General features: G+C 35.5%; 1 protein-coding gene across 1 annotated transcript; it reads left to right on the forward strand.

Annotated features, from left to right (window-relative positions):
- The first annotated feature begins 383 nt into the window (after positions 1 to 383).
- On the forward strand, positions 384 to 7,314 carry LOC127873586 (uncharacterized). Its single transcript, XM_052417457.1, has 4 exons — positions 384 to 789; positions 1,804 to 2,295; positions 3,512 to 3,730; positions 5,269 to 7,314. The coding sequence occupies exons 1-4, from the start codon at positions 730 to 732 to the stop codon at positions 5,938 to 5,940; spliced, it is 1,443 nt and encodes a 480-aa protein (XP_052273417.1). The 5' UTR covers positions 384 to 729; the 3' UTR covers positions 5,941 to 7,314.
- The last annotated feature ends 6,090 nt before the right edge of the window (positions 7,315 to 13,404 follow it).

Here is a 13,404-nt window from a genome sequence, read left to right on the forward strand (position 1 = left end):
TATGTTTACGACTTAAAAAAACTGAATGAATTTTACGCTTATTTTATTTTATTTTATAAAGGCATTTATAAACTTTCTTATAGTGTATATACGTTGACATTAACCCATTTATGCCTAATGGACTCTCCCATCATTCTCAATTGGATCAATTTATTTCCAAAATTAAGGATGAATGTTATATTTGTTTCTATATTTAGAATATTTCTTACAGAAATTCCTTTAAGCAAACAGCGCAGACCGAGATGAGACGCCACATGATGCGGCGTCTCATCTGGGTCTAAGCTGTTTGCCAAGGCCCTTTTTTCTAAACGCTAGGCATAAATGGGTTAAAGTTATGCCCAATGGGTATACCGATGCAGCGAACTTTCGAAATTCTCCATAAAATGTCATATCTCACTCACGGGAACTGTTGTTATAAACACGTGTATCCAAACATTGCTATCGATACACCAAGCAGTATTGATACACACGTTTCGTAACTAATAAAACAATGGAAACATTGATCAACAAATCAATTAAGGAAAAACACTTACGGCTATTGCTGAATTATTTATTGGCATAATCGTCGAGATACCGTTGCTTTTGTACATGTTGTTAATACTTCTGGATTAAATGTCTAAGGATTTCAGTTTAACTTTTGATTTTAATCTACTCAACCATCTTCGCTATTGTGTCGCTTAATGTATTATGTGTGATGCTCATTATGGATTAATGTGAAATATGAATTAAATGGACTGGAATCATCGTCGAGTACACGTAGATCCACCGATTAGTAATTTAGCAAAACAGGTTGATTCCTTTCGTAAACTTGGTTTGTTGTTGAAATCGGTCGATTGTATCATCATAACGAAGTAGTGCGCGATTTTCTGTTGGACTAAATTTAGTTTATGGTGTTGTTATTTTTTTCTCTTTTATAATTTTATCACGCTTTTCGGTATTTTTGTGCGTATTTATTCTGCCATTTTCACAAAAATGAAGGGATTCCAATAAATAGTGGTTGGTTCTTTCAGTTTGGGGATGAGAATCGTGAGCTCACTATGTTCGTGCTTAATTCTCTTCTTTCATTTAACAATTTTCAAACAAAAATATTTTATTTTTCCTCTGCCTTATAGTAAGCAAGTGTATAAGTTGAAAAATACATAAAATTATGTGAGCTTTCATGCGTATTTATAAGTTTCGCAAACATTTTTATTTTATATATGTAGAAATGAAGTTTAACATATATTGTAAGCATACAGTGTAACGCACATTTGAAACATCAGACTGCAATTAAATGGCAAACGTTTATATTAAACAAATGCACTCGTATCACATTGTTTGTAAGTTTGTACACATTTGAAACAGGTTAGAGATAAACACGCGCTTCATGGATTCGTTATTCAACCTCTCAATCGAGTCCGTGATATGATATTTATTGCTTTTGCATATTGCTTTTGTGAGACATCCAGCATTGCAGGTATATTGAATAAACGTCATTTCGGCAAGGAATGTATTTTTGGTTTTTAAGGACGTACACACATGTCTAAAGAAGTATGGTCTTAAAAAAACTTAAAAAACTCCATATTTATATCGGGTATTTTAATGCACTTGAGACACCCAATATGTATTTAAATGTACCATGCGCACATAGTTGTTGTCCGTTTATTTTCGTAACGTGAATCACGGTTTTCTCCCTTATCAGCGACATAAACCCTAACTATTTTTTACATATAACCAAAACGCCACACATCACCAAATAATACCATAAAACTCTATAACTATTAAACAGCTATTAATATTGATTAATGTCTGGTTCCCTGACAGATGGAGGAAGATGCCCACGATGAATACGCCCGGTACCAACAGGAGCCGGGCAAGCGCCCGAAAGACGTCGCCGGCCGCTATGAGCTCACGCGCCCCTCCCTACGCAGCCTGCAGACGGGGATTAAGGCAAAATTCCTCACCGTCTACACAAACGGGGAGAAGTACATATTCGACAAGCCAGTCCAGATTTCTTTCAAAATCAAGACGTTTCCTAAGCTCGAGAGCCTTCTAGACGAGATAGCGCGCAGCAAGGAGCGGATCAACAAGACGCTTGTTCGTTACCTTTTCAAGTGGCCTTCCGGTCAGCTGGTAACTGACGTCACGGATATTCACGAGGACGACGAGACGACCATGTACGTCTGCTCCGACAACATGAAGCTCTACAGAAGGGGGCGCTACGGGGAGACCGGGTTTGCAGGCCCGGGCGACGGTGGTTCTGATGGAAGCGGACGAAACAGCTACGAGAGCCGCGGAAACGTGAGATCCAACAAGGTATGCTAATTTGGTTAGATTTTGCGACATCACATAAAAACGTTTATATAAAGGATGAAAGCATAACCTGTTACCATCCCAGAAGGGCGAATGGTTATCTTTTTAAGCCCTCACTTTATAACGGGTTAAAGGCATGGTCGCTTGTATAGAAAAATGCCTTTTTTACGCGTATGTCAAGCATTACTGAAAATTTATTGCTGCTAGAGAGCAGAAACTTTATATAACATACCAATCAGCATGTGAGCTAGCGCATCTCTATAGTTTGTGTAGTTAATAGTTAGACACAACTGAAGTTATAACCCCCTTTTTATATGAGATATTTGTGTCAAGCGTACCTACTAAATATTTGTATCGTAAGTACCCTAGTTGTTGTCCCTTTTATACACAAACTTATATTTTTGTGTACTGTGTAACCCGTTACTCAAATGGTATTGCTGCTACATAGTAAAAAGTAAAAAAAAAAACCAGCATGAGAAAGGACGAACCTCCATTTATTGACTACGAAATTTTCTCTGCCGCCTGAGTCATCGCTCCTTTTTATAAAATATGTCCCTTTTTAACTTGCATCGAAAGTAATTGACAGTATTACTGCTAGATGACTGGAACATACAGCGTATACCATGTCACGAACCTAGAAGTGCAGTTTTTAGACAAAAGCGAAATATGAAGACATCATCGTTCATCGGGCATATTTCTATTTTCTACTGTTTTCTTACGTTAATTATTTCATTGCTATTTAACGTTATCTCTTTAGTTCCTTTCCTAAACGATCATCTTAAAGTGTTAAACGGCACACTAAAAAAGTAAAAAATCTATTAGCAAGGCCGGTTCATTGTTCACATAATTAAAATTGCTAATCACTAAAGCGAACGCTTCAACAGGTATTGTTAATAAAACCCAAATGTTTAGGCACAGGTCCAGTGCCACTTGTTTTTAAATAATGTTTTAGTTTCAGAATTTAAATACGAATGTCCATAGCCATTTCAAAAAGGAGAAATCGCGGTAACAAAGAAATTTCTAAGAACCTCTTTAAGTTCAAGAGAAACCGACTTTGAACGTTTTAATAATGACCCAATTGATATCAAAGCACTCTATTTCGTAAAAAATGAAAACATGAAACACGTTTTGTTAAAAACTGTCATGCGAATCAGTACATATGTGATATTGTATTAAAATAGGCATATGCGTGCGTCAATAATCATACCCCATTCCGCAGGTGTCTCCGGTGCGTCGCTCCCGAGTTTCCATGAACGGCGGCAAGGGCCACCACATCCAGATTATCTCCAACACGAACCGAAACAGCCGTCAGGGGCTCTTTCTGGACCCCAAGAGTAATCTCCCTTTCGAGGAGATCTTGCGTAACGTGACCGAGATGTTGGACATGGAAAACCCACCCTGCCGCGCCCTGTACAGCCTCAATCCGCCGTTTAAGAAGGTTATATAATGTGTTACAAGACGTTGGGTTTCCACACGTCGTGTATTGACGTTAGTATGTTGCATGTTGCGATATGACATTAGAATGTCGCCCGAAAAGTAATGACATTAGTAAGGAATATGCATTTTAATGACGTTTGTATGTCACTGGTCGTGTAATGACGTTAGTATTGAAGCTACTGGTATTACTGCTATTATGTAAGCTGAAAATGTTTTGAACAGATTATGTCGTTGTATTTATAATATTCTCATAGTTTACCGGTTGTTGTCGAAATCATAAAAAAACATTGTTACCTGATTATTAAGTACCACAAATCCGACATCATTCTTAATGATACCAATATAAAGCAACAGCATTTATCGTTTTGCGTGGACATGCGTGCACTAGACAATCACGGACAACGGATTAATTTGTGTATTGATTTCCAGTTCTAGTAGATTCAATTAGTGTTAATACAGATAGCCGACGTCTTTGTACGTTTGCAATTAAATTAATGTCTGCTAAGTAGGAGGTCCAATAAAAAGCTACGCGTGAAGACGTCATATATAATTTTCCCAGCTTCGTTTCCGCTCCACTATACATTACACGGATTTCAATGGTTTTAATAACACGCTGTTCGTGTGTTTAACTGATATTATAAATATGAACAACGTGCACACTGTTAGATTCTTGTTAACAAACAATCGAAACACATTTCATTTACATTAGGCAAGTAATTCTATTGACTCAAATTGAATGACTTATATAATCTCAATGAAATATGTTTCAAATGCCTGTACAATTCATAAACACGTCTTGAAGGAGGGCATATAAGAGTTTTACAGTACAAGGCCGATCGTCCAGTTCAATATAATCGTGTTATGAATGTTATATCAGTATATGATTCTGATTCACCGCCAGAGCTAAATGTTATCAAACAACTATTTGGAAAAGACTTTCACAAATCAATGATGTAGTTGTATGTTATGTATGATGTTTATGTTGTATATTATTTGATACAACGACGAACATGTTCAAATGAGTCGTGTTCTGAGAAAACCGGGCATAATGCATGTGCGTAAAGTGTCGTCCCAGATTAGCATATGCAATCCGCACAGGCTAATCAGGGACGACACTTTCCGCTTTTATGACATTTTTCGTTTAAATAAAGTCTCTTCTTAGCAAAAATCCACTTAAGGAGGAAAGTGTCATCCCTGATTAGCCTGTGCGGACTGCACAGGCTATTCTGGGACGACACTTAACGCACATGTATTATGACCAGTTTTCTCAGAAAGCGACTCATATTATCATTGAACAGTTACCGCAATAGAGTCCTGTCATGCAAAAATTATCGTAGCTCCAGACCAGCCTGCTCAATCGTGCAGTCTGGTCCGAAGCTATGCTGTCCGGTATAAATTCACCAGTTATTACTATAAATACATTACAACATATAATAAAACACGATTTCTCAATCAAGTTTCGTTAAATCCTTTATTTGTCAAAATCAAAGACACAGAAAATCGTAGCATTGTTTTTGCAAGCTCATGTCCTTCTTTCAGGTTGACAGCATCAGTAGCCTTAATCGCATCATCCCCATGTACGGCGACACGTTCATCGCCTGCGGTCAAGAGGAACCCACCCTGCCGACACGCGACGTATCCCCGGTTCGCAACGGTGGCAAAACACACCGGATGCAGAACGGTGAGAAAAGACCGAACGGTCAGAAAAATGAACGCAGGGACCAACAGGGCTCGGAACGGAAGTCAGAGGTTTTTGAGGATGCAAAAGGAAGAGAATTTCAGCGTTTCCAGGAGGAGCAAGATCAAGAAGAGGAGGCCGAAGACGGCGAAGAAGAGGTGGCTCAAACAAACGGCGACTCTCCTAGACAGAGGAGCGCATCGCCACGAAGAGAACCTCCACATGCAAGGGAAGACAAGCGCCGTCAGCCTCCTCCAACACAGAAACAGGAAGACGCTTCACTTCAGCGCCGCGTGGAAAAAGGAGCGCAGGGCAAGAAGGCACAGAACGGAAACCAGAAGGTGCAGAAAGCGTCAATGACGTCGCGAGATATGGAACCGGAAGGCAATGATCGGAAGAGAAACGGCGTTGGTGATGGCGCAGACAGTGAATGGGAGTCCCGCGGAAGTTCCCCCTCGGAGAGAGAGATGGCGAAGCGAATAGAGGACATGGAGGAAATTAAGAAGGATTTGGATGAAGATGTTGAATATTAAGTTATTAAAATATCTCTTTTTTGTTATTTATTGTACGTTTTTTATATACTGCACATATAAAATGTTTGTTGCAATTTATTTCCAGTAAAATGTAAGACCCTAGTCCAATACTTCAATGTTTTGAAGATCACGTATTAATCCACTTTCAAATATATGAATTATAAATGGTCTGGCATTTATCCTTATTGCTAGTAAAAGTTTCGTTTTTATTTTTCAACAGTTACTATTCTTTAAATTATCTCTATTAAGCAATAACTGCAAAGAATATATTTAATAAATTATCAACATGTCGTCACAAGTTATTTCGATCTAACTTGATGGTAATTGTTCAAATATTGCTTATTCAGTAAACATCGTGTACCCCAATGATTTATTTTCGTGGATTTGATTGCAATTTTTGATAAAAAAATATATAATTATCACTTTTTTGCTCAGAGTTGGCAATACTATTTCTTTTTATCTAAATCTATAGTTGAAATATATGCTTGATAATTGGCAAATTAAACAGAAACACATTTCCTATTTAAAGTGTTTGCTCAAACCAGAAAATATTGTTTTTTACATGTGCCGTATGAAAATTACAACTGCGACCTTGATCAACTGCTGCGTACTTAAAGCACGTGAATGAGGCAGTTACAACTATTGCTGGTGAATGTTCATGACATTACACCGAAATAAAAAAACAACGACATTTTAAACCATTTTTTACTTGTACTTTCATTAAACATATTGTTTAAACACAATATTGATAGAAACCTGTTACTTTTTATTCTTCGTTTAAATGATCATTGTAAAATACATTTCACCCTTTTCTTTGTTTTAAAAGATGCTCTTCATTTTCTGTTTCATTTTCACAACTTACAAGCACTTTAACGTGACTAACTTTGCTAATGGACAGCTTGGGATTGAAAACTCAACTGATAAAAGATTTGTTGGATATATATATTTATTATTAAAATGTTTATCCATAAAATTAATGTGAAAAATGAAAGAATTTCAATTCGATAGACTGTTTTGCAATTTCTTGCCAATGGATTGACATTATTTAAAAAAGCGTGATATGAGTCAATACGTGAACAAATGTAAGTTGGTTGTTGTGATGAACGTTAAATAAATGGTACCGTTGACACTTTACAAATGTATGTTATCAAAGTGGATATATTTTCTTTTTATCGTGATTGTTGTAAATAAAGATGGAGGCTTTTGTTAGAAAAAGAATGTACACACACGCAACAAAACACGATTAACTTTTTTTGTTAAGATACGTTATCTAAGTATTATGTAAAATATATTGCAATTATTATTAGAAAATAATTCATTTCATATAATTGTAAACCCGCTCAGATTTTTATTTTAAATTATGATAATTGCTATTTTAACGCAATTGAGTATACCTTTATGTATTTAAATGTGAATATTAATATTTAATTCGTTGTCATATTTGTTAATATCAAAGCTCTGTGATTAATAAAGTGTCTATAAATTCTTTTTTTTCTATCTGTTACCTTAAGAAATATTGAGGCTACGGTAGTCGATGTAAACAAAATATAGGCTCACTCAGTTTTATTTGTATGTTGCATTTGGTGGTGATGAAAGAGTAAAAGTCACATGACTTATATTTTGAGGTTACCTTTTAAATACATAGATGATAGTTGAATTCAACGTATTATTTTAGATTATTATACAAATGAGAAAGACTAAGATAAAAAGAATTACATGTCGCTGTTTCAATACCAATCTGAGACATAATCAATTCATGGTATTTTATCCAAAGCGACTTATTCACAGTATTTCACGTGATTGAACTGTCTCATGACAAAACATGGTAATAGTTATAAACTTTTTAATCCGATAATAATTTGTATTATCACGTGAACAACTTGCAACAAACTTAATATTAGGTGACACTGTCGACAAGCTCGATCATTCATGCGATCACGTGCATGTCTTTGTTCCTGTCATACGTATCGATGCATTTATAGGTGTCTGATGTAAATTGCGACAGCTTAACTGGCCATTTCTTTATCTTTCGTTCAGACGTCATATATTAAATTGCATCTGATTGCTAAATGTGATTTCCCTTTTGAAACATGTGAAGATTTCAGCGTGTTCCACGCTTGTCAAAAATGCCGTAAATTTTCTATTCACGTCTATATATACCGTTGATTATTTTTTCAAATGTGTCAAAAGTGCTAAAATAACAGTTATATATCCAATTTCGTATATTGAAACACAATGCATACCTAATTTAACTATTGCGTTTCTATTTATGAGAACGATTGTGGGATACTTATCAGCGATTTAAAATATACAACTGATTTTTTAACTCATATCATACTGTCAAATAAAGTGCATGGACATAAAAGGAAGATAACATTATTACTGAAGTTTAGATTTCAAAGTTAGTGAAAGGCAATAATGTTTCTAAATTGCATCTTACCCTGAAATTGTCAATTGTAAGTTGTCTTGGCAATTTCTACTACCATGAATACGTATGCCTTTTGAACATTATAAGTTAGGAAGGTATGGTAACTTTCGTCTGAACCTGTTCAACGCTTGGTGAGGTCTTGTAGTATAAATGTAACGAGATAAATTATACTCGTTTCAATTTTTTGCGTGACAATATATTCCATGTGAATTTCCCGCGCCAATATCAGATCATTTACGAGCGAACGCGAGGTTGGCTGCGTGCAGCTCATGTGGACTAAGTCGTGCGCCGACGCTGCCCGAAGCCAATCCCGCTTGTACATGCATACTTAAATGTACCCGTTGAATAAAATATTGATTTTTTGATTTACGATACATGTACCTCTAAATATTATACAGTCCAGTTTGCCATATTATTACTGGTGATCTAAATTTTGTCAAACATAAAGACCTAAGAAACTTACTTCGCATGGGACCTAAATTTAGACTGCCTATAGTACTTGACAAACTGCATTGAGTAAATTAAATCAGGTTTGGATGAATGCTGCGTAAAATGGTGCAAAACAGAAAATGCGGATATTGATGCACTTAAAGTGACATTATGGGCATCTAACAGTTTTAGGTGTCTATCGCAACCGTTGTTTATTTTTGGCGTTTTCACTTCATATACACTTATATTTGTTAATGCAGCATCAACATACTAAAACAATATCCCGGAAAGAGAAAAAAATGCATTTGAATATCAACCGTACTTTTGTTTTTACAACTGACGACAGAAATGATTCGATTTACGATGTGAATCTTAATAATTTTTAGAGCAGATTCGTTCATTCGACACAAAGTCACTATTTTGTTTTACGGATCATTTAGGCTTAGAGGACTGTGTGAGTCATTTAAAATATCGAATATAATAAATATTTTTTATTAACAACTGGTAGCAAGATGAGTTGCAGAAAATTGGTCGGTAACTACATTTTAACTAACTCTTTTGACCTGTTAATTCTTTTCAGCTCAATTCAACAGTGAAAAATGCCAATAATATCACTTTAACGAATAGAAGAATAAAGTGTTTCTCATGACAGCAAATAAAAATATCGTTTTATAATAAAAATCCGTTAACTTTACCGCATTTATAAAAAAATCAATAAACAAACGATTTTTAAATCACTAAAAGAGCTTCAAGCTAAATTTGTTTTATTTCCTGCAGATAAGGCAGCTAACAATATTATTATCGCGTGACGACTATTTTCTGTTAAAACAATTTCACAGGAAATTTCTCAAACTAAATCATATTCCGAATTTAACAAAAATCCGAACGAAGTCATTTCAGATCACGTTAATCTTTGCAAAACGCTTAGTGTTAATGTAAATGATAACAAAAGCACCGCATAACGGGTGCCACGCTCGGCTGCGGGTGCAGTTTTGAATAGATGAAAGCTTGTCAGATTTTTTTTAGAGGTCACAGTGACCTTGACCTTTGACCAAGTGACTCAAAAATGGGTGTGGCATGTAGAACTCATCAAGGTGCAGCTACATATTGTTGCAGGCTGAAGCATTTTGATTTTGGAGCCAATGTTCAACACCTTGACAAAATGTGAAGGTTTTAGCACGACGCGGACGGCCGACACGATACGACGAGCTGGCTATGACATTACCTCGGGTTTTCTCCGAAAACAGCCGAGCTAATAGAAAGAAATTACCATCCCCTAATTGGATACCAAAATTACATAAAACACCTTATAGCAGTCGTTTTATTGCTAATTCAGTATCCTGTACGACCAAGCAATTATCAGTGTATCTTACAACTGGACTTAGTGCTATAAGACACCATATAACTTAATACTGTAATACTGTTTCTGAAAATAGTAAAATAAACTCATTTTGGTCAATAAAAAATCTAATCCGAAGTTATTGATAAAATAGGAGAAAAAACTACCACGCCTCACACATAAGTACATATGATTTTTCAACTGTGTATACAACACTGCCCACGCGTTAATAAAAAAACAAACTGGTTACACTTATAGAAAAAAGTTTTGCAACAGAAAGGTGCACATACATGGCTTTAAACAATAATACCGCTTTCTTTACTTATCGGATCTTGGATAAATACATCTGTCTTAATATTTTCTCAGACCTCAGTTTTCTTCAAGATAACTTGTTTGTGGAATTTAATGGTAAATAGTACAAGCAAATAGTTGGTGCCCCAGTGGGTACGAACTGTGCGCCACTTATTGCCGATCTATTTTTATATTGCTATGAAAGAGACTTTATGTTAGATTTATCCAAAACTAAACAAGTTGATTAATCAAATGTATTAACAATACTATTAGACACATTGATGATATATTGAATTTGGATAACCCATTATTTGAACAAAATATTCACAAAATCTACCCTAAGGAACTGTCTCTAAATATGTCATCTCATTTCGATTCAGACGCTGCATTTCTTGCCTTACATCATACTGTTAAAAATAATATTGTGAAAACTAGTTTGTATGACAAACGAGATGATTTTAATTTTGAAATTGTAAATTTCCCTTTCCCGGATGGAAACATTCATATAAGTCCAGCTTATGGTATCTACATTTCACAATTAGTTCGATATGCATGAGCGTGTTCGTGAGTTATGGATTTTACTGAACGTAACCGTATATTAACAAAAAGGTTGTTAAAACAAGGGTTTTTATATTATAACCTACGTCATAAATTTACTAAATGTTATTCCAAATACACTTCTTGACTTTCTTAATATAATGTTTCATTAAATTGGCAAGTATCTAATGGTCCCACCATCATTTAATGGTGATGTTTTAAAGCATGTTCGTAAATGTAAATATCGTAACGACAATATCAAGGATAGACTTTCTAGTTTAATCCAATCGTTTGTGTTGAAAGGTTTTGATACCACTGTACTGAAAAAAAAACGCTGTTGTTACTTTTCGGTATACAATTTGTAATTTCGGTAAACCATCTAATGAATGCTCCTTTAAAGTGATATTATGGGCATCTAACAGTTTATAGGTGTCTATCGCAAACGTTGTTTATTTTTGGCGTTTTCACTTCATATACACTTATATTTGTTAATGCAGCACCAACATACTAAAATAATATCCCGTGAAGAGAAAAATAATGCATTTGAATATCAACTGTACTGTTGTTTTGACAACTGACGACAGAAATGATTCGATTTACGATGTATATATTTGATTGTTTATTGAATTTCTGGTGCCGAGTCTTCCCCCAACACCATCAAACCAAATGAGAGCCAAGAAACTGCTAGCCAGGGGCGCGATGCCTTTGTTTCCTCCAGCCCGGCGAGAGTGGGACCAGGATGAGGCAGTTACCTTCCTGGAACCGAAATTCAAATGGCCTCCCCGTGGCTGGAAGGGAATGTCAGCAGATCTGCGATTAATGCTCATAGAGTTTCAGGCAATGTCAATCTTGCAGGCTAGGGGATGTAATTTCAAGTTTGAACATGTGGAACTACTGAATGCCTTCAATTTTCTGGTTTTGCCTGGAAGTTTGAGCCCGAGGGCACCAGTCGATACAAATGTACATTCGTGTCATGCTATTTATGTGAGACTGAGGGAAATTGCCCTAGGGAAAGAGGACATGAAATGGTTGCGCATGATCGAATCTGCATCCATGATGCGTGACACTGCAAATGATAAATTAATAGCAGCGTGCAAGGAAATTCCATTACGTTTGAAAAAGAAATAACTGATGTCTTCTTCTTCGTGTATTGTTCTTTATCCATGATGTGCTCCCCTGATGTCGATCCATGATTGTCTCCCCTGATGTCGATCCCTGACGTGCTCTCCTGATGTCGATCCATTACGTGCTCCCCTGATGTCTTCGTCGTATATTGTACTATATTCGACTGATGAAATTGGTCTTGATTTTACTCTTCAGACTTTGATGTCTCAAATCTGTAACAATATATGTGTAACTAAGTTATCAAGACAAATAATTGCTGAGCGTGTGAACGATTGCCAAGTTTATCTTGATCCAAACATTATTAACAATTCCTTTAATTTAAAACTAATAAATGTGTGAAGCATCAGCAAAGAAACTCGATAAATGATAGTTAAATAGACAGCTTGACAATAAAGGTATACTTTACCACGAACGGCGAGGTTCACTTGGATGACAAACTAACCCTCAAACATGTGGTTGTTATTTGCGAACAATCGTTTTCCATACATTGATTTCGTGACTCAATTTCCGGTGTTGAAGGCTACACCTAACTAACATGCAAACTATTTTACGGCGTCATTCAGTCTGGACATTGACTGATAATTTATTATTATTATTTTCGTTTTGATTCACACATGTGTTGCATTTGATTGTTTATTGACTGATGTATTGTATTGTCGTTTTGATTCACAAATATGTTGCATTTTATTGTTTATTGACTGAACTAAGTGTTTTTTTTATTAAGTTCATTATGTCATTATTCTAAATTACACTTGAAACAGAGGGGTAACTTAAATTGTGTGATTACGCGTTAAGTTTAAAATTTGATAATAGTTACTGTATTATCGATAATTGGTAAACGTATTCACGAATTATAACGAATTTAAATTTATTATGTTCAGTATTGTTATCTGATATTGTTGTTGCTGTTCAAGTTAAAATCAATTACGCTATTACGTTACTGTGTGGGTAATTATTTCATAATGATTGTGTAGTGTACAACCATTGAATGCAAAACAAGAACCTTTGTAAGATTGAAAATATCTTAGTGTGACTTATTACCCCGAGTGAATAAGTACGGCGTAATGGTATTTGGTGGAAGTTATATGCACTGGATAACAACTACTTACCAACTGTTTCTAATGTTCATGTTCGTTTGTTAATTAATGTTAGTCTTATAATAAGTTTGAATTGCAGTATATTTTATGTGATAACTACCACATGACGTTTGCTTTTGAGCTATCAAAATTCAGGAGAATTTTAATTTTAGAAAGGTGGGGCGATTGTAATGACCCACCCCCACACCCATTATATGCTTAAATGCTTTATTGTTTAC

Source organism: Dreissena polymorpha, chromosome 3 (genome assembly GCF_020536995.1).
Source record: "Dreissena polymorpha isolate Duluth1 chromosome 3, UMN_Dpol_1.0, whole genome shotgun sequence".
In the NCBI taxonomy this organism is placed as follows: Eukaryota; Metazoa; Mollusca; class Bivalvia; order Myida; family Dreissenidae; genus Dreissena; species Dreissena polymorpha.

Excerpts from the sequence above, each read along its gene's own strand:
- LOC127873586 (XM_052417457.1), top strand. The coding sequence starts at position 730 with ATGGACTGGAATCATCGTCGAGTACACGTAGATCCACCGATTAGTAAT. Across the intron at positions 790-1,803 it reads TTAGTAATTTAGCAAAACAG|ATGGAGGAAGATGCCCACGA; the intron begins GTTGATTCCTTT and ends GTTCCCTGACAG. Across the intron at positions 3,731-5,268 it reads TCAATCCGCCGTTTAAGAAG|GTTGACAGCATCAGTAGCCT; the intron begins GTTATATAATGT and ends TCCTTCTTTCAG.